Source organism: Anguilla anguilla, chromosome 2 (genome assembly GCF_013347855.1).
Source record: "Anguilla anguilla isolate fAngAng1 chromosome 2, fAngAng1.pri, whole genome shotgun sequence".
Taxonomy (NCBI): Eukaryota; Metazoa; Chordata; class Actinopteri; order Anguilliformes; family Anguillidae; genus Anguilla; species Anguilla anguilla.
In genome coordinates, this window is record NC_049202.1 from 11,375,199 (window position 1) to 11,397,464 (window position 22,266).

The following is a 22,266-nucleotide window of genomic DNA, read 5'->3' on the forward strand; positions in this document are numbered from 1 at the left end:
CAGTAGCAGTGTAAGCATTGTCAACTTCAAGTAAGGCAAAGAATACCTCCCGTAGGCCCCCCTCCCCCTCAACAAAATAAAAATTTAAAATAAACTAAAAAAAAAAAAAAAAGCGAGCTTACTTTTGGCAGGTTTTCAGTGATGTAATAAGATGTAAACAAAACAAAAAAATCCTACATCGAGTGTTACTGGGTTGGCTAAATTATGCCGTTTAATAATAAAAAAAAAAATAAAAAAATAAAAAAAACTTTCCAATACCTAGGGAAAATATTCTTTATGTAGAAAGGCGAGCTGAACGGCATGCGCAGTGGGTTTATGAACACGGGCGGGGCCTGAATGTCAACAGTAAGATAAAGGCAGCTTACATCTCTACCCCCTGTGAAGATTCCTGCCCAAGAAACTGACAAGTATATATTTTCTCCTTTTTTTTTTTTTTTTTTTTTTGGTCTGCCCTGCGACACGCCACAGGCCAGGTGTTAGGAAAATTTGGCATGCTTAAAAGAAATTATATATATTTAAATATTCTCATATATAGGGCTTTTTTTATATTTCTGAAGCAAGCACGAGACTTTTCGGTAAAATCTGTAGCTGCACTATTCTCACTCCGAGTGGAATGAAACCGAATAAAAAAATAAAAAGAAATTTAAAAAAAAAAAAAAGGAAAAAATAAAAAAATTAAAATCCAGCCAGTCAGGGACACCTATTGCAGAAAGACTAGAGAAATGAGCACACAGCTGCACTTCTAACAGTTTTCACACACACACAATCGTGCATGCCACTACTGCTACTTGCACCATATGTTAGGCACAGATTATTGGCTCCTTGTTTTCTGTGCATTTTTTAAATATGGAGTTTGGCAGTTTGTAAGCACCTTTGTCGGACACACCGATGATCTAGATTTAGTTAGACCCTGCGCAATAAGGCTACAAACACGAGCTGATTCCGGGAGCCAAGGATCTGATGTCCCACCAACCCTACAGAGAGATCAAAGGTTGAAAAGATGTTTCGATTTAAGTAGTCACCAATTTCGTAAACCGTTCGGGAGCTTTTTTTGTATCGTTATCCCCGTAAAAAATCCTCATACGCTGAAAACTGGGTCTGTTTACCATGAACTTGGGGGGAACTTTTGCTTTACATGATGCAATCCCGCTTGAAATTTCCCATCCTAAGAATAAAATTATACCTGCAGAAACCACGGAAATGATGAATGCTATCTGTGAATTATCTCCTGGCTAAATACAATTGGAGTTTAAATGACATTAGAAACCTCTTTTAGAAAAAACATTGTATACCATTTATTAAACAACATGGACACTAATTCCAATAACATGCACACTGGTTTGCCTTTTAAATGTATAGTGTTAACATTATTGCAACACCGGTTCCCTGCTGTTTTGTGTATTATATTTTATTATCTTAACATAAAAAAAAACATAGACAAATACAGGGGATACCATTTTCTGCATACCTTTGACAGAATACACAGTGGTATAAGGAATGGACATTGCTTAGATGTCATATAGCCTATTCATAATAATAGTAATAATAGACTGCAGAATCCTAACATGCAGTTTCCACTGCACAAATGTCAAACTCGAGTAAGACAGCCTGCAAACAGCACAAGAAGCAATCACAGTAGGTAGGGTGGGAGGGGTGGGGTGGAGAGCCGTGTGGGGGGGGGGGGGGGGGGGGGGGGGGGGGGGGGTTGGGGATGAGAAAAGTGACTGAAGCACTGGCCTTGGTTTCAACAGGAGATGGAGCAGCAAATTTAGATTTCAATCTAATTTCTCCCATACCTGATCTCCCATCTCCTGATTGTGTTACTCTTTTTCCATTGTCTCTTTTTTTGACACAAAAAGGTATATACATAATAGCTACTGAACCTTTTTCCACTGGGCAACAGTGTCAATACCTTGCGGATGTACGGGGCTAAAGAAAATTGGTCAGGATTATTGTTCCTAAAATCGGTGGCATTTTACATGACACAAATGTCCTACTGCCGTTTGGAAAAAAGGTACTTGCTTTTCAGTTCATATTCAAGTTTTCTCCTTTTTTTCTCTGGTGTATTTTTTCTTTTTTTTTTCTTTTCTTTTTTTTTTTTTACTTCCCATAAAAATATTTCAGACTTTCGTTATTTGTGTGTGTTGCTCTTCATCAAAGGGTTCGTTTTCGGGGTCAGAGTCAGTGGTGTCCGAGTATCTATAGTGATCGGGTTCATTGTCACTAACGTCCGGGGTAACCGACGTCGAGGTGCTGGCCTCCGAGTTTGACGGCTCCTCCACCGTTTTTGTAAAGTACAACTTCACCTGCGACAGAGGAAGGCACATGTTAGCATGCGACGGCGCCGGCACGAAAGCCCTCTGAGGCTTCGCTCTACATCGATCCAATCGGCCTCTTCGCAGGGCCCAAGCCGTAACTGACTGCACACAACCAACTGCAGATTCCAAACATGCGCGCCAGAACCTTTAAGGAACCTGCAAGCAAGTCTGAAAAAAATGTTTTCAAAAGGGACTCTTAAGATGTGCATAATGATGGTCCATTATCTTGTTAGCATCCTGTTAGCATTTTTGGAAATTATGATTTCACTGCTTGCATCTTGCACTGTAAATTAACGGTGCACAGTGCAAAACTGCATTTGATACTCTTTGCATTTGCAGGTTACTTTAAAAAAAAATATATATATGTGCACTTGGCACTAAACCAGGGGTGTCCAGTCTTATGAGAAAAGGTCCAGTGTGGGTACAGGTTTTCGTTCTAGCCCGACACCAAGACACCCGATTCTACTTATCGACGTCTTGATTGAAGACCAAGACTAGTTAATCAGTTGAATCGGGTGTCTTAAGTGCTGGGCTACAGCAAAATCCTGCACCCACACCGGCCTTTTTCCGGATAAGACTGGACACCCCCTAGTCTAAACGAAGAAATCTCTGCAATTTGCTACAATTTCTTGCATATTTCTTGGACATGGGCGTTTTGATCCAATGCGGCAGGGTCGACACCACGGAAACGTACCGTCATACCGGACGCCGCTAAGCTACGAGAGCCTCTGCTCGCCCTGATGCTTTTCCCCCCACAGCACTTAGCACTCGCATCTAAGCCCCTGGATCACAGCTTCCAAGAAAAGATTTACTCCTACTCCATTCATCATCTGATGCAAGTGCTGCCGCCTCTTTTTGCTTCTCAAAAACCGCACATCTGATTAAGGTCAGTTATTCAGTTCATCTGCTTATAAATACTCAGTCCAAGATGCGTCCAATAATAGCGAGCCGGGCGAGCGCATTCATACAAGCCTACTGCATTACCGAATCAACCCCTCCCCTCCGTCACCGCGACGACCCAGCTCCCAACAGCCGAACCCACCTTGAAGTTCGGAGAGAAGTATCTGTTGGCTTTGTCTTTGTTGGCTTTGTCCAGGTCGTTCTTCGTCAATGCCAGGATAAGGTACTCCTTCTCGTTTTCTCCACGCTCCGAGCTCTGGATTCCGTCCAGTTCCTTCACCAAGCTCCCGTTTTCCACTTTCTCCGAATTCTCCTCTGGTCCAGGAATGAAGAAGGTGTTGACCCAGAAGTGAAACATCTTGTCCTGTTAAAATAAAGTGAAGAATTTTTCACAACCCACCGTATTGAACATCTGCACAGACCATTTTAGAATCAAAGAAAAGCAGAATTGTCCTGTGTCCTAGAGAACGTTAAGAATGTGCGTCAGAGATCAAATTCGTATAGGAAAGTGAATGTCAAGTTTCCATTTACATCACAGTCTAAAAATGAATTCACTTTCTCATCAATGATCATTTCTCAGCAACGATCACGTGTTCAGATTTACCCCACAGAAAGAAAAAGGCCTTTTCACACAACATTCCGAAACGCAGGGAAAAGTGGAAATGTGCGCGTGGTACCTTCTTCATCATCTTGTTCTGCTTGTGGAAGAACTCCACCTTGATGTCGCCGCACACGGGCAGGGGCTGCGGGAACTCGAAAAACATGTACTTGTCCTCGCGCCTGGTGTGCGCTGGATTGGAGGTGTGGATCTTTACCTTCAGCTGGTACACCACAAACTGCGGATCTGAAAAGCCAAAGAGCAACAGAGTCCTTAGAACGCGGGGAGGGACTGGTGGCCTTTTCAAACAGCCTACAGTTTTCCATCTGCAATACTCAACAAAGAGAACAGAGGAGGCGATAAAGGACAGAATAAAAAGTACCACTGCCAGAAATATTAATATACAAAAAAAAGACAGGGTAACAAGTGACATGCTAAGGGCCCTATTCTGAAGACATTTCAAAGACCAAGAAAAGGTGATCTAAAGTGTACGTTTGGTCTATGTACCGCAGAGTGTGGTGCACACAGGGCATATTTACACAGCAATAATTCTCTGCTCTGAAAAATGTGAAAAATAAAAAAGCAGTGATGAAAAGCTGATGTTACCCCAATGCCAATTCCCTTTTCTGAACCCGTGTGGAATCTGCTCGCTCTTGTTTTTAACAGCAGTATCCCCTTAGAGAAAAAGAAGGAGATTAAAACACCATCCGGCATCCTTGCTGGGGCTTGTGACGGGGGCTTATAAATATTCACCTGATGGAAATATATAGGCATATGACAAACACACAGCTTATTTTAATTAAGGAAAGGCTTAATTCCAAACTAGGTCAGCATGCAGGGTTCCAGCCTTTACGTAATCAATCTACCAAGCAGATACTGGACAAAGTAAAACAGTGGGGGTGGGGGGGGGGGGGGGGGGGGGGCAATACATGTCAAATCCCTACCTGTTCACTCAATTACACCTACTTGTACAGAGGGGAGGCAATTTAAAATGAAAGTGTTTCACAGGGTAAACAAACACAAAGATGGACACGTGCCCCTAAAACATCTCGTGTTCTGAGCGCTGGTTGGAGAAACGCCATCTGTTGTATCTGGGTCGCTAGAGCACAGGTAACAGAAAGCAAGGACTGCCACAATTCACAAATGACGACTGTCCTAAAAAACATCGCCCCGAAAAAAAAAAACCACGAACTGACGGCTTTGCGCAGGTGAAATGACAACCGAGCCCTCTCGCAGTGAGCTTAGCGCATTTTTACGTCTGCCCTCGACAGGTCAAGTGGAACTGAAACCCACGATGAGCGTTGTGTGTCATACGATGTCTGACTGCGGTTTAGGTGTTTAAAATGCACGCACACGCACACACGCAAATGCACACGCACACTTAACAGAACACTCCTGATTCGTAAGGATTGAGTGTACGCCGGAAGCTGGGTCTTTCTGTGAGAATGTGTCCCTAATTCAGAATAGGGCCCTCTGGAGGGACAGTTTTTTTTTGGGGGGGGGGGGTAGGGGGGGGGGGTGTAAAAAACACCAAAGAACTCTGAGGTCAAGCACAGACACTGGAGACACAGAGTACTCAAATAAAGTGAGCAGAACAGATCCTGCAAGATTCCCAGCCATTCTGACAAGGTTTTTAAAACACTTCTCAGAAGACAACAGCCAATCACCAGAGAGCCAAAGCAAAGAACTAACACATTCAACACACTCATAACTAGATGAAAAAAAACACCAATGTTAACTTGGGGGTGGGGGAAAAGGGAGGTGCATGCAATATTTTGCAAAGCTTTAGAGAGTAGAAGAGACACGAGCACCAAGTTTTTTTCCATAGTTGAGTAAACCGAGCTGCATCAAAGTTTTAAAAACTACAAACCCAACTGAACAGACCCCCAGCAGGAGACAAGGAAGAAAACAACACTGCATGCATCTGCAACCCCCGGCCATTACCCTCTGGGGGGTTCATATGGGAAAGTAAACCACTTACTACACGTTCCTCCACTGAACATGGGAACCGTCTCAAACACCATCTTGTGAAAGAGCAATGCCACTGGCTTGTACTCCAGCTGGTTCTTCAGCAGGTAGCTGTAGTAGTAGACATAGCGCCTCTGACTGGGAATCGTCACTCCCTGTGAAAAGACAGGAAAAATCAACTCAGGAACGGAACCCAAGGCCCAAAATGAAAACTAAAAAAAACTAACCAGAATTCATTTGTCTGAAGGAATTCAAAGTTCAATTTCGCTAAGTATATGGAATTTTGAAAAGATTGAGGAGATAAGCAAACCTGTTTCCTAGTACCATTTTGCCATAAAACGAGGAAAATTTATAAACAAATTTTTATGGACCCCTTAAGGCATAACACCAGTAATTTTCATTTTTTCATTATCAACATATCCTATGAAAAGGCCAAAACTGATAATACTTCAGTCCAACTCTCAATTAATTTCTCCTACAAACAATTATTTGTCTGTCAAACCAACACTGATATACCAGGTCATACAATTCCATTGTTGTCCAAGAATGAAAAAAGAAAAAAAGTCTGAGACATACTGTTGCTTTGTTCAGCATAATTCACCATTACGAAGAACCTGGCCTTCGTAATTTTTCCCGAAACAACTTCATAAAGTGATGACGATTGCTTTTTTGATATGTGGAAAGTTCGGCACAGCACCGAAATACAGAAAATACTCCCCAACAAAATGAATAATTTACTCTGTTTTGAAATAAATTTGGTAAAAACTACACAGGCCATGTTTTTCATGATATAAGGTTGCATTTCCTCAAAATGAAAAAGTCTCTCTGAGTTGCATTTAATGACTTCAGTGCACAACTGAAATGAATGGCTTTCCTGGTTCAACACTAAATGGGGTAGGAAAATGTCGAAAAGTACTGAGAGTTGGACAGAAACATTTTTGCTTTGGTGTTTTCATAGCATATGTAGAAGATACAAAAATTTTTAAAATTCCCAGTCAAAAAATTATAATTCCTTTAAATCCCTGGGCCCCTCTACTGCTCCAGACCTAAACTAAAAGCTAAAAGCACTTATTTTACAGCTTTAATTAACAATCACAGAACACAAACAAATGTATTCACTGCTCAAAAACAACGATACAGTGTTATTGGTAATTAAAATGCCCAGTGTCATACTCCTATCATGTTAGCACCATGCAAACATACAATTTAAGAACCATCGCCAGCATCCAGCAAACTGAAGAGATCGAGTGCAACGGATTGTTAAACGCATCAAGGAACGCAATTAAAAGCAAAACCGCAGCCCTCCACATGTGAAAAATGAAACCTACTCTTGCGAGCAAAAAAAAAAAAGGGAAATGTTTTCTCTGGCACGGTTCAAGAGTTCTATCAGAAAATATTCAACCAAAGGAGGAGGGGGTGGGGGAAAAGTATTACGCACCTTCTTGTCTCTGGTCCTGACTTCACCGTAGAAGTCTAGTGCTTCTTGTGCTTTCAGGAATTTACCTCGGTGTAGCAAGTAAGCACAAATCATGACACCCGTACGTCCCTTTCCAGCTTTACAGTGAATCGCTGCAACATGATTGTCATCCTCACTGAGCCATTGGTCAAGATCTTCACAGAAAGGTTTAATAAGTTCTAGCTGGGGGGGATTGTGGTCTTCAAAGGGGTACTGTGCAACTGTTAAACAAAAAAAAAACAGAATGCAAGTCAGGACCCTTTCATGTGGACGTACAAAAAAATATATATACGTATTTTCAAAAGACTGAACTCGCAATGGCACCATTATGCACTTACCTCTGCAGTTAAATTTGGCAGCATCATAATGTCGCTCTGCGCATCTGGAAATGAAGTGTGGTACGTTTAGAAGAAAGAAGCTGAAAAAGGACCACTACGTCACTGCACACGATAGCTGGCCCACTGAATTTAGTGCAAAGATTCAAAAATGTGGGGGGCTCACAAAATTCATGAGCCCAGTGGGTAGACTAACCCAAGTTCACTTTCACAGTCATTATCACCTGAATTTTTGATTATGCCTCTTAAATTTTATCAAAAGATTCACATTTTTTAATTTATGCAATTATGTAGAGAGAACCAAGGTAATTACGGTCTTTGCATGGCTCAGCTTGCATCTTTTCTTCTGAATTGCTGATGTTTTTTAAAATCCCAATTAAACTAAAAGCACATACAAATATTCTGCATTATAATAATTCTGCTGGATTTATTAGTGACTGAATGTTTTTCAAAATGGCTAGCTCAAGAACCAAAAAAGGTTTCAACCAAACTCAATCTGTTCCCAGAAAGAATATGATCTAAATGAAACTGGCAAAAAAAAGACCTGTCAAAGTAACAAGACATAATTGTAAATGTTACAGAACTGTCCAGACACAGTGCAGCTCATTTCACAAGAAAAAGAAGCTCCACCCACTAGCTGAGCTACAAACTAGCGCCAGCGAAGGGATGAAGACTCAACTTAATGTTCCACAGCTCAAATTTTTTATGATTTTCATCAGGCTGACATCATTTCAATACATGTTAGAGGCAGGACACCTGCAATAGATTTAAGGTTTGCCTTTATGGCCTGATCTCTGTATGCCTGCACAGACTAGCCTTAACCATTTTAAAAAGGAAATAAATCCAATGTGCCCAGTAAAACGAAGTCTGAGAGGGAAGAGATGATCAAACCGTGATCAAAGTTAATCACACATGCAAGACAGGAAATATACTTACAGATTATATATCTTGTAATGATTTTTATGTTTCGAGTCCAGAAACCTGAAAGAAAACAAAATAAATAAAATTTCCACTCAATGCTACGGGGGGCTCTAAGAATCAAACCATCCCAAACGACACACGCTTCATTCACTGCCTTTGAGAGCGTGTGTGAACTTTACATCCCCGTGTAGGAACTGCAACAGTACTCAAAACTTCCGCGCGATGCGACCTTCTTGTATGTTTTCAGCAGTACAACATTTGTGTCAGTTTAATCAATACATTCCAGGTTTATGCCTTATGGATAAAAGGCTTTCAAACACAGGTAGAGAGAGCAATGGGAAATAGCAATTCAAATAATACTGTACCACATCTAACAACTAATGAGTGAAACAGCTGTGACACAGGCCACAATACGGTCAGTCCCATCCCACGTTAACAGTTTAACCGTTTACTATCACTTGCTTCCTCATTTGAACACAATTATACACGTTAATGCACGTTTCCTCTGCTCTTTGCCGTCTTCCTGTATGGGGGGCCCAGGCAAATTATGACTGAAAACCAAGCAGACTGAAGCACCAAGCTGATATTTAAACAACCCAAAAAACTGCCTAAAAACACAACCACTGAGTAACACAAATCCACACTTTTAACAGTTTATAGGTATCCATATCTCAACCATCTCAAGCCCCATACAGGCAGGCCCCTACAGTGCTCCCATTTTAGAAGGTTTTGCTCCTGAAAATTGATGCGTGCTAACCAGAATTTTTTTTAGGAACAGACTTACTAATTGGGATGCTCCTAGAGTATTCAACTCAGGAGCACGTGTGTGAAAAATTGAAAAAGTTTAGAGCACAGCCCTGTTAGGACAGACATTCTCCCATTGAGTCCGTTGCGCACCGAACACACAGAAATCAGACTAACGTTCCAGAGGCACGTCGTCCAACTACCCCCAAACCTCTGCTGGAGTGATCCATTTGACCAATTTAATAAGATTTCCGTTTACAATATAAATCTAAAAAGAACAAAGCAACACATGCCAGTACTATTGTGCGATCACAGCTTGTCCAAGAACGAAGGAAATGATCTGTGCAATGCAGCCAAGAGCCAAGTCAAGTCATATTATTGGTTTAGCCATTAGCATACAGGGCACCAAGTAATGGGACGGACACTGCAAACACATCACACTGAACATTAAACAAACGTGAGGTCCACGGTTTGTAGCGATGCGTCCGTCGTCCAGATCCCTAAATCCCTTTGTTCTGAGTGAAATGGACACACGCGTTTCAAAAGGGAGCCACTTACCTTACTACGTCATCTATGTTGTTTCTGTAGACACCCTCAAGTCTTTCAGCAGGAAACCCCATAGCAATAATGTTGGGGTAAATATCTGAGCGCAGGAGTCAAGGAAATCGGGGGTGGTGGAGAGATTCTTGCATTCACCAAGAGCATTGTTAAAGCATAACGCAAACATGTCATACAGCCCATGTCCAAATGTACAGTACAATTTATATACAGAAATCAGGGTCACGCCATTTCAATAACTAACATTTCACTGCTACCAAATCCAGAAAGGACAATACAATGTAGGCAGGCGAGTTAGCCTGTGTTTTGTGAACACATCACATCGCAGAATAAATACAGGGACCTGTGAAATCTGTGCTGTGGGAAAAAAAAAACGCAAAGCAGTGCAAAGTCAAGACGGGAGAACAGAATAAAGCACTCCAGACCGTGGCTACAGTTCCCACTTATCAAAGGCAGCACGCCGCGTGACACTGTAGTCAAACACAGAGCTCGACTCTGGCATGGGAAAAGCCTTGAATAATGGAAGCGGGCTAAAGTGCGTCCTGGTCTCCACCACAGCCATCTCGCTGCTCAACGGGGTCGGGACAAATAAACAAAAACACCGTGGCAGTTTCGCATCGCAAGTTTGCATGCACTTTTCTTTTTTTTTTTTTTTTGCGTCTGCTGCACACTTTCAGATGAGTAATTAGCGCTGGAAATGAGCCACTGTGCCAGTAACACTTCACATTTGGAAGAACATCCTGTCAGCTTTAAGAACATTAAGCACAACACACGCAACAAATGTCACTGAGCACGCCTGGTTTAGACTTTAAACCAGTTAATACATTCATTTTGTGAAGCGGTTCAGTTTTCCTTCAGAAAGGGAGGTTATACTGCATATCTAGCTGGCCGGCCAGATGCATGCAACTCCCTAATGAACTTAATAAACCTAGTCTGTTGCAATCAAATAGCCTAGCCTGGCAACTACCTACAATAACACCCCTCAGTGCTGAATTTGTGCACATTCGAGTCCCATTTGCTCACCTACAAAAGGTAGTTGGCTAGCGAGCTAGTCAATTATTAACTGCACATAAGAACGGTAGTATTAATTAAAGGTAGTTTCAAAATCTTGATTACGCACATAGATTAAAAAAAGGAAATAATTTTGTGAAATCACAAAAAGAATTTTGATGTTCTGCTCCACAGAGCTAAGGAGGTTTAAGTAAACAATGTATTCATGTGGAAATCATCAAACACTATATCCATGAAAAGTTCAACTATTTCAAAATCAAGGTAGGAGTATAGTGTGGATACCCTGAGACAAAAAAGTGACAAAGCACTCTTCATACAAAAACATCCACAATCCATTACTTTCCACGGAAAATACAAATAGATCAAGCTAATCTCATCACTGCTTAAAAAGTTAGCATGTCCAAGGGAGTGAATGTTATAACTACTGTATCTAACGAAATGTCACATCAACAGTCAGCTAACTGCTTCATGCCGACATCAACACAATACATTAGGGAAGGCTTTGTTACAAGGAGAGACAAAAATCAAAACATTATAATGAGCAGGGGGGTGGGCGGGCTTACGGAACACTCGTTACAGGAGCGAGGTCATCACTCACAGCAGGGGTCCGCAACGCTGGTCTTGGAGCCACATGACCCTGGTGGGTTTTCATTGTAGCTCTGCATTTAATCAATTAAAGCAGTTGATTGCACAATTAACTCCCTTCACCGGGGTTTGAACTGGGTGCCGTTTCCAAGGTGAAAACAAAAAACCAGCAGAGCTTGTGACTCTCCAGGCCCACGGTCGCATACCCATAATCTAAACTGAACACGAGTGCTTTCCCCACCATTTCCCCAACCACTGAAATTACGCAAACCTCACAGTTTCTCAGATGAGCATCAAAAGCACACGCTCAGGCAACACGAAACTGCTTTCTCTGATAAACGCGTCGACAGTTGTACGGCCCGTGTAGCATCCGCTTGATCAAAAGCCTTCTTCTTCTACAGACTGAGATGCATCAAAGGTTTAAAGTCTCACCTCTACCTTCTAATGCAAGGGATAACGCAGCAAGAAAATACCACCATTGGTTTTTAGCGAGCTAGCTCGTCCTCTGATACAGCTACCACTGTCAGATCAGTGGAAAAATAAAACTGAATTAAATCTGAATTAAGTTATGTTTGCATTTCTTGGGAGGTTGTAAAAAAAAATCTAATTACAAAAAAAAAACACTACAATTATGAGTTTTGTGCCACTGAACACTGAAAACAAAAATGGAAAAGTTGCAACTGAAATAGTCTATTTTATTTAAAAAATGCTGGAAGACTGTCCAGAATCTAAAAAGTGAATCCCAAATTTTGTTTTTCTGTGCTGAGGTTCACACAGTAATGGGATGTACTGTAGCCAAGGACCAACGGTGTTTGTTTTTATATCAACATCACACAATATCCAGAAGGAATATTTTTAAAATATAGGCCCATCACATACACATTGGGTTTTGCCATATTAACCAAAAGTTACACAACCATGTTATTATGTGCAAAATGAGAGCGACTAGGCCGGCATTAACGTTTTACAGATTAACTCCAAAAACACAGATCAAACTCATCCCACAACGTAAGCTTTTTACTCCCTTTTTGGTTTGTTTTTGGTTTTGAGTTTATCAATTTGTATGTACATGTTAGACAAAAAAATATATATTCTCGGAAGAGGGGAGAAAACGCCATGCATACGTATACAGAGGAAATCTAAATTATCTTTATGAAAAATTTTTTTTAAAGAAATAATTTTACCCAAGTGTAATGTCATAACGGCTAAAGAGCAATGACAATCCCATTACATTAAACGCATCCCAGCCTCAAACTGCAATGGCAGCATGGAGAACAGGAACCTTGTTAATGTGGAACAGATGGTCCTCCCCATAAGAGGCACAGGAACAGAGCGCTTCTGATCTAGCAGGCAACGAGGGCACAGAGTAAATCACACAGAGCCGCCACCAAACGTGAAGCCGTTCTCTAAAAACCGTGACCCATCCAGGCACGTCTCTGCATCTATCCTAGGAGGACCACGGGCATGCGGGGCGAACCCGTCCCAAAATTCAAGCGGGCGATTTTCTGCCAAGACCAGAGATCAGTGATTTTGTGTTTTCCCACCCAAATCTTGTCACTGGAAAATGTAGGCCTATACCGAAACATACCTTGATTTTGTATTTTAAGTATGCGCGCGCACACACGCACGCACACACACACACACAAAAATGTGTTGCTTTTGTAGCAACCCACACAGTAGTAGGGACAGGGGTATATATAGCCTTTCAAATTATGCTAGTTAGGGTACATACATTAGTACCGTAAAATCCTTGCCCTACAATTGAGCATTCTACATTGTAAATGGCCTTGCAGTGGTAGGATTTTGCAGATGCACCTTAAAATAAGTAAAACGGAAAGAATGTAGGAAATAAGTCAAAATGTTGCTTTAGAGAATTCACACAGCTGTTTGTTCAGCAGAGCCCTCTATCCGAGTTACTTACAACGCTTACAAGTTTACATACAACACATTCGGTAACCTATACAAATGCATCTCAACCAGGGCAATTAAGGTGAAGTATCCTGCTCAAGAGACAGTATTTACACAAACCCAACCCTGCCCTCACCAAAGGACAAATCAGACTGTCCACATGCTGCCCAGTAACACCCAAAAGGCTAACATTAATGATAAGCAAGAGTGAGGATGACATAATGTATGCCGTTAAATGCATGCGGCCTGGAGCCCACATTTTCAGTTCAGCCAAATGTCATGGCAGATTTCAAATGCATTTTATGCCATAGTGAAAAGCGAGCACTCTTGTAGCATGCCACCTAGATTGCCTAGGATTTTAACAGCTGGCAAAATTAATATTTAGCACTGGGAAACATGCAACTCGAAATTCAAGACCAAGTAAAATGGAACAAAAATTGTATTAGAGCCCCCAGTCGTCCCCAAAAAGCTGTAAAATGTGCACACTCCATGAAACTGGAACTACGCTCATTTTGGTAGCTTTGTCTGAATGTCCAGCAATGTACCAAACTGGAGACGCGTTTTTCTGTTCGCTGCATTTACACCCACCAGTCAAGATGCCCACTCAATAAAGAAATGAGTCAGAGCCAAAAGCAGTGATGAAATCTTAGCTGCACTTGCAGTACTTCACATACATATACTGAGAGTGAAGAACTGGTGCTGAACTAGTTAACCTTAGGAGCAAAAATGCAACAATTTGCACCTGAACACTGGCATCCAACTTTCCATTCAATAAAGCATTCTTTAGTAGACCATATTGAGACTATGTGCAGCTACCTTCAGGGGTTACTTCTGCAAAATGGCCACAGAAATTATGAACACCTACAGGAAAAGGTAGGCCTATTTAGCAGCATTGCTGCATGCAGTTTCTCAAACTAGCAAACGCCTTCAGTAACTTTTGTGAACGGAAGATTTTGTTTAAATCCAGAATTTATATGATACTGGGCAGAATCACCTTTACACGTGACTACTATTAGAGAACACATGAATTAACAAGGGTGACGCATTTCAGATGTACAGCTGTGGTCGTAGCAGAGACCAACGGAGTGACAGAAAACTACTTCTAATAGCAGGACATGAAATGACCTCTCTCACCCACTGGCCACAGTGGCTTGTGGATTCTAAAAATCTATTTTATAAAAGCTATTTTCAATATTTTATTAGCCACACTTCCCTTTGCAAAACAACACAAGCTGGTTGGTTACCTGCCAAAGTGACTGCTTGAATAGAAAATCCTGCCAGCCACAACATCTTAGCAGCATTTGGCTGGTGGCGGGTGTTAATTTCTTACCCTGTCTAATACAGTCACTGTAATTTCAGAATGAGATTATAAACTTTCTGAAGCTCATCACGGAAACCAACGATGTTGTTTTTTATCAAACTGTTTGGTAAAAATCTGACTTGAAAACCCATCTTTCACAGTCAAGACAGCCTGAACTGAAGAAACCATCAGACACTGTCAAAACCTTAATCATAATTTACTAGGACAAAGGACAAACTAATGGTCAAACTCCATCAGGAATACACTGAACCCACTATCTCTACTGCATATACGCATCAGATCACACATCCTCTTGTGCAGCTTCAATCAATTTGCTCGTAACTAATTATTAATCAGTCCAACAGCCTGTAGTATTGGGTTTTTGTAAATACTGAGAACACAACTGATGACTGGATGCAAACCTTACAGAAAAAGAGGCTGAACAACTAATTTCTCAACTGCTTCCGTAAGGAAATGCATGCAACACAGAAATGGTCAGGGTCCAAAATATTACATCAAGTCATTCAATTCCCACTTGTACATTGTGCAGCTCAGTGACAAAGACATTATGATGCACTACAAGCAAGCATGGAAAGATATAAACCACAGTGCCACAATCAATGCTTCAGTTCAGATGATGAGATATTTATAGTATATGCAGAAACATGCAAGTGATTAGGTGGTAAAATCACTAAAGGTATGAACATGTGAGATTTCAAGGCTCATGTTTGAGTACATCTGCAATACTGTATACTTAAGAAAGAGAGCAGTACATTTTAGATTTCACCATTTCCCTCTGACATTAAGCTGCTAGCTTGATTTACGAGGATGGGTCAGCAATTGTATATACTACTTCCTGGCTATTAACAACACTAGTAGCCCATTTCAAAAGCAGTTGTACAAGTAATGCCCCTTTTTGGCAGTAATTGTATTCCAGGTCCGTATTTAACACCACTGCTTATAACCAACTTATCATGTGACCCTGAGGACTATCATCCAATGATGAACACAACCATTTCAGTGTCCTGCACTTCTGTAAATATCACACAACCAGCCTCCCCCCTCCCCTCATCTACTCAATAACCACTTTGCTTCTGTCCACTGTCCAATTGCTGAACAGCTGTTAAATTAGCAGGTAAAACTACTGTGAAGGCCCACAGAGGAGACTCTCTCTAAAACACTACCGTATCATACAGCCCCAATAAGCACCAGGCCAAGTCACTACAGTAAAAATAAATGTACATATAAAAAAACTACTCTAAAAATGGTTTTGCTGCCAAAGTAGAGTTAATTGGCACTTGCACTTAGCATTAGAGCCATTTCAGAAAGGTAAAATGGCACTACCTTAAGGCTATATCAGATGGAGGCGGGACACAGGCCTCCAAGCCTGTGAGGTCATAAGAATTTATATGTAGTCAATCAAAATCATGGTAATTTAGAAACAATAAAACTGCCGATTATCACCAAGCCATACAACACAAGCGACGTGCTCTACACACATTGAGCAGAATTTGTAATGCACGCAGGGGGTGACACTTGCAGCAACAAACGGGAGATGTCATTTCACAACATCAACTGAGAAGAAATTCACAGCTAAATTGAAAGTGTTTATTGAAACATAGAATTACCTCATTTCATGTTCTGACAAGATTGGAGAACAGCAGCAAGAATTTTATCAATAATAATAATAGTTTTAAGCCTGGCTAATTATTAAACCCATGCTATTGCATTGCCAATGCTAGGCACAGAAACGCCACCGCTGATGCAAGACCACTACACTATTTTAAGCCAATTCCTAGAACTCAGAACATTACATAACTGGAGGAGCCATGATGTTTTAACACCAAGTCACCAGCAATAAAAGGGGCAATTCGTCCATCGAGATTTATATTTCTAATATTCATCTTCCAAATCATTTATTTAACTATTGAGGGAGGGGGTTAATTCACATCACCTGTGCTTCATCTCCATCCACTTCAACAGCAAATACTGATCAACACTGAAGTTCTCATCATAAAATTCATCTTTATGCTTGTGACACTAAAATAACAGAAGTCATCTGCTAGTACACTTTGTATGACATGGAGTCCCTTCAACAAAACAGTCTGAACTAATTTAACATTAAAAACTCGAGTAAACACAGGCAATATTACGCTTGTCAATTTCTGTCATAAAAGGATTGTGAACACTTACAAAATGTAATTACTAAAATGTATACGTTACAGTACACTGCATTTCCTTCAGATGCCGATCAATCTTCTGCTCTTAACCATCACTTAAGATACACAATTCACAGCAATCTGGTAAATCACAGCCTGATTTAAAATTGTGGTTTTAAAGACACAGGCCATGACATTAACATTTTGCCCTCAGCCAAAAGTTCTGATGCCAAACAGCAGGAAATAAAATGAAAACATTCAGATACTTTGATTTCACATGCTTATCTCCTGAAACAACTTCACTGTTGTGAATTCAGAGGGGAAACAAGTTAATCCCAGATTCATGTCAAGGGAACCCTCCACCATGTGCCTTAGACATAAACTCCGCGTGCAGGACAGTAAAGGAGGTCTCCAAACCCCCTACTATTTAGCGTACTACTAACGTTACACTTACAAATCAGAACAAACTACCCGTGTAACGACCAGAATACGAGATTTCAGCATTATGACGCTTCTAAAGGAATGACATCATACAACCGATTCTGCATGTTGCTTTAGTGGCTACGCTTCGAATTGCCAAAAGAAAATGTTCACTGCTTGCAGTGTTCATGCATTCTCCTGACCACGAAGCATATATTCCCCACGTAGCTGTAAAGTATTTATGGCTACACTAGTGGGGGTCTTAAAAAGTGAAGCTTCATGCATCTTATATCTTTGCTCACAGACCATCGTATAGCTCAATATTTTAATGGATACATGCATATAACCTACATCACAAGATTGCGAAATTGAATGAAAACCCCCAATTACGAATGCGTTCGCGCAATATTTGACTACGGCGTACCTCAAAATGCAGCTCTGGGTTAACGCTTGCACAAAACGTGTTACCGGGAACCACTAAAACACACTGAAAAAGAAGTGCATGCGCCTATTTGCTGCAGGTGTCAACTTAGTAAGTTACTTGTGCATAAAAACCACTGCCGAGAATCTACGGGACATATTAACAAACCACTGTCACCTTTCTTGCAAAAATCAAAATTCTACATTCATGAAATGCTCAAAGTGAGACGAAAATGTTAAAGCTTGTGCTCCTATGGGGATCCTGGCAGACCACTGACAGTCAGCAAATACATCTAACCTTGCTAGCTACTACTATCAAGCTAGTTGGTGAACTTGATAGCGTTACCAATGCTTACCAGATATTTCAAACAAACATGTTTTCATGTAACTAGATATTTTAGTTATACCAATATACCTAGTTGAGTTATTAAACTGGGTCTGTATCAAGCTGACGTTGTCTGGCGTTAACTAACTTAGCAAACTAAATGACCAAATCGAGAATTGGTTGGCAAGCTCGCTAGCCAAATACGCAGCAGAATATAAATGCTCAAACACTAAAGGAATGTTTGATTGTAGCGTTTAGGTAGCTGGCGAAACTGACAGCACGGTGTACTGAACTAGGTAGTAGGCTCCCTATGATAACTGAAATAGTCTTGCCTGATTTTCTGCAAGCTGCTGATGCAATGGTTCTTTGTGTGGCACTGATTTAGAATTTAATCCATTGCTTGATCTAGGCCAAGACCCTATTGCGCTGTAAAGGATAGTCCTATTGTGTTTCAGCCGACGACTATCCAAGAAAACTGAAACAGCATACGAAATGTACCCCGGCTAAAACTATGGCTAGCTACATTACAAAAAAAAATATATATATATATAAATATGTATATATATATATATCGGTCTAAGGATTCAAGAACGCATACTTCACTGACTTGCGCTATAGAGCTACGCTGCTAGCCTGGTAGTCTCACTAAACTAGCTTTTAGCGTCTGAAGCGTTTAGATAGCAACATGACAACCGTACTCGTTATCTTGCCTGAACTAACTGTCAAATCGAGCTCGCTAGCTACAGTAAGCCCCGACGGGAAACGCCAGACCTCCCTAGAAGACAATATCTTGGTGGATCCAGATATTACGTACATCCTATAGGTAGCAGTCTTCACCACTCACTCGTCATGAAATCAAAAGGGTGAATTACCTTATCAAAGAAAGGCTACAAAATTAAATGTTACAATAAAGAGGATACAGGTCAAGTCCAAGTCAAACCCATCTTCCTGGTATCTCCTTTTGTTTCGACTGACAATTTCCTTTATGAGTGCAGCCATTGCCGTGACAGGAGTCTTTAGGGTTTTTAAATTAAAAGAAAGTATTGTTGCCTTGGTTTGAAATGCCGTTGTCGGTCAATCTCCCTTTTGCTCTCTTGAATCCGCAGTCCTCTTACCGTCACTAGTCGTCGATGCGGACTATTAGAATGGCTTCTGCTACTGGATCATAAAGGAGGGCCTTGCTCCGCTCCTCCACAGGCCCGGCTTCCACGATCCCGTAATCTGTCTAGAAATGCCCCAAGTGAAAAGGTAATGAATTCTCCAGCTTCCAAACTTTAATGTTTTAAAAACGGCCCAAGTCTCTGAATCTGCCACAGCCGCCGTGGTTGAGTTGGAAAAAGCGGAGAGAAAACCTCTCCAGCAATTCTAACCCAGAATATTGTGACAGACACTCTCAGCTCTCACACACACGTAGCTAGCTAGCTAGCTACATAGCTAGCTATATTTTTAAAATCCAAAGCCCTTCAACCGAACAATCCTCGTCGTTCAAATGCCAGCCAATGTGGAACAAGGTTGACAGCCTCCACCTTTAAAAATAAATTCGGTTATATATGTATATTTTAAAATATGTTAAAATGAATTTTCAGGGATTTTCCTGAGAAATCCTTTTCCTTTTCTCGTTTCTCTCCAGCTAAACTCTCAAACTTCCATCATGGCTTCCGACAGAGAAAAAAGACTAGGTATATATTGCATATCCTGCCGCCATGAAAATAGTTCTACTATCGCATCTTTCTAATGTACCACAGTCCAGATAATTTGTCTAGAAATACACGCCAGTGAGAAAAAAACTGTCAAGTGGCTGAAAATATGCCGTATTTAAGATAGCGACGGGTAAAATGCTTTGTTTGTGTGCGCTTTACTCCTTCATTGAGAGCGGAAGGACACAGACACACCACAGGGAACTCTTTTCTCTGCCAAAGGAAGGTCACGTGTTCCAATAATTGGGGAAGTTTCCAATATTTTATGTGTCGTTTCGCGCTAATAACAGAGGATTTGCCTTAGGTGCTACGTATTTGGGTTATCCATAAGTTGAATATTTAGCTGTAATTGTTAGACTCGTACGGCACGATTGAAGCCCATATAGCTTGTACTGCGAGTTGCCAAAATAATCGCTAGCTAATGTTAGCCATCTGGCAAGAAAAAACTACAAAAATCAGAAAGCCAGCTAGTCAGCCAGCTAGCTAACTAGTCTAACAATGGAAGCCAGAAAACTTGTGAAGTGCTTACGCAAGCAGAAAAGTAAAAGTTGCCAGCTAGAGTACGCACAAGCCAACCTAATCACATAAGAGGTGAGGGGACGAGTTTTACACAATTGCAATATCACATCATGTTCTGAAAAATATATATGTAACATTGTGATCGGTAGCTCACAAGGTACACCGGGAGCTATTAAAGTAAAGCTTCCCTCACATCCATATCTTCTTTTTTTGAGGAGGGGGGGGGGGGCTGTGTGGAATGTTCTAGTGAACGGCGTGGAATGAAATACTTATTCCATAGCGCCACCTGGCACGTTTCCGGAATACTACTAAATATAAAGGTTGCCTGTTTGCTCTTGTCAAACCCACGGGAACTTCATTCAGAGTAGTTCAATTGAGTTTCGGTGGAAGAGCATTTCATAATTTTGGATAACTGATTAGACTGAGCAGCAGTGGGGATAATGCATTGATATGTATAAACATGTAATGTCGGATAGCAGCATAACAATGTTACCGGTAATACTGATGTGAGTGGTGCCATTCCTTAGAATACAGTAGCTTACTTGTAGCGTTTTGTTATTAAATGATACAGTATAAGGTATAGTGGCCAGTAAGAAGAGAACAAACTATTTTGAGAGACTTAAAAAGGTAGTGTTACTGAAGGAAATCATGTTCAGACTAACTGATTAATACCATACTTACACCTTATGTAAATTACATAGCTACTTACTGATTGGAAAGCAGTCTCAATGGGATTTATTGAAGGTCAGGTCTACACAGAATAGGTATTTCCAGGAATAAATTGATAAATACATTCACAGGTATGTTTTTAACTGTCCCACCTTAATACCTGCAATGACCATTTCATAGTTGATGCATTGTAAATAGGTGTGTAATGTGTACAATTATATTTGCAGATGATTGCATTACAAGGAAATCCTCATGCTTTCAGAAGAAATTCAGCCACATTCACAAATTGTGCAAGAGATTCTCACTTTTATCAAAATTTGCATTCAGAAAGCATTATTTATTTGATCATTAAAGCAACACACTATTGGATTTAAACCTTTGGTTAATAGTACTCAATATTTTATGCATATTATTACAGAATTCCATCGCAATGTATCAAACACACATAAAATGGCATGCCATAGTTTTCATCTGCCAGTAATTCACTAAAAATAAATCAACATGTATTTACCCTTTACACTGGTGTTACTCTCATTATCTAAAAGGAATATATGTATTCACTCAGAATATTTTCTGACCCATAGAAATGTTCTAATAGAAAACTTTATGTGTTAGAATAGATAAAACAAATATGTACAAATGTTTGAGGCAGGCAGCCATGTGTGACAGACAATTCTAAGCTGACCTATTAAGATCTAGACATGACAAGACCCTCCTCCACCACCATTGTTTCTATTGTAAGGTAAAGGCTCCAAAAGCTATGATTGGTAACTTGACTTTAATACCAGCCAGTTGCTATCATATTAAATTGCACACATGGCAAACATATCGGCTCTACCAGAGCATGCCAACTGATTAAGATGTGAAATTTCACTCTAAAGCTAAAAAGGAAAATGAACAGCAATACAATGAATCATGAATACTTCTCTGCTCAAAATAGTGGAGTTTTAGATTCTGTCTTATTATTTTCATGTTATTTATTATTGTACCAAGTAGAGAAGGGTGCTGTAGATGTGATTTAGAGGCCATTTTTAATTTTAAAAAATATTGTTACGTACACAGAAAGCCTGTGTGTGTGTGTGTGTGTGTGTGTGTGTGGGTAGATGAGGTTACGTAGGTCAAGTACTTCTGTTCAGGGAAAAAAATATTAGAAAGCCCCCTTTGCAACAGCATTAACATTTTATTATTTTACTTCATTTATGTATTTTGAATAAAATGATGTAGGGTCTACGTGGTCACAGGAATTAATGACTGTATAGTATTATGCCATTTGTTCTCAACTTTAGGATAATCTTAGGCAGTGGACAACCACTTAAAAAGCTATAATTTTGCAAATATTAAAATAAAAGAACTAGAAATTCGTCGCCGAGGACGACATTGATTGTAAGAACAGTATAATCTTTGCATTTAGGTTCGCAAGTGAAATATCACTGTACATCTACATTTTTAAAAATT

General features: G+C 40.4%; 1 protein-coding gene and 1 long non-coding RNA gene across 3 annotated transcripts; both read right to left on the reverse strand.

Annotated features, from left to right (window-relative positions):
- Positions 1–2,061: 2,061 nt before the first annotated feature.
- Positions 2,062–19,767, reverse strand: ptenb (phosphatase and tensin homolog B). Of its 2 annotated transcripts, XM_035404818.1 has the most exons (10): positions 18,847–19,765; positions 9,799–9,883; positions 8,512–8,556; positions 7,579–7,622; positions 7,223–7,461; positions 5,798–5,939; positions 4,423–4,491; positions 3,896–4,062; positions 3,361–3,582; positions 2,062–2,306 (listed from the first exon to the last, which is right to left on the reverse strand). In XM_035404818.1, exons 1-10 carry the CDS (start codon positions 18,923–18,925, stop codon positions 2,121–2,123), a joined length of 1,278 nt encoding a protein of 425 aa, XP_035260709.1. In that variant the 5' UTR covers positions 18,926–19,765; the 3' UTR covers positions 2,062–2,120. The 2 variants fall into 2 exon arrangements, with proteins under 2 accessions (XP_035260709.1, XP_035260710.1); XM_035404819.1 differs by lacking the exon at positions 4,423–4,491 and having other exon boundaries at positions 18,847–19,767.
- LOC118220709 lies at positions 16,197–18,840 on the reverse strand. The gene is made up of 2 exons (XR_004764002.1): positions 16,821–18,840; positions 16,197–16,790 (listed from the first exon to the last, which is right to left on the reverse strand). It is a non-coding gene; the product is annotated as an uncharacterized LOC118220709 (long non-coding RNA).
- Positions 19,768–22,266: the final 2,499 nt, after the last annotated feature.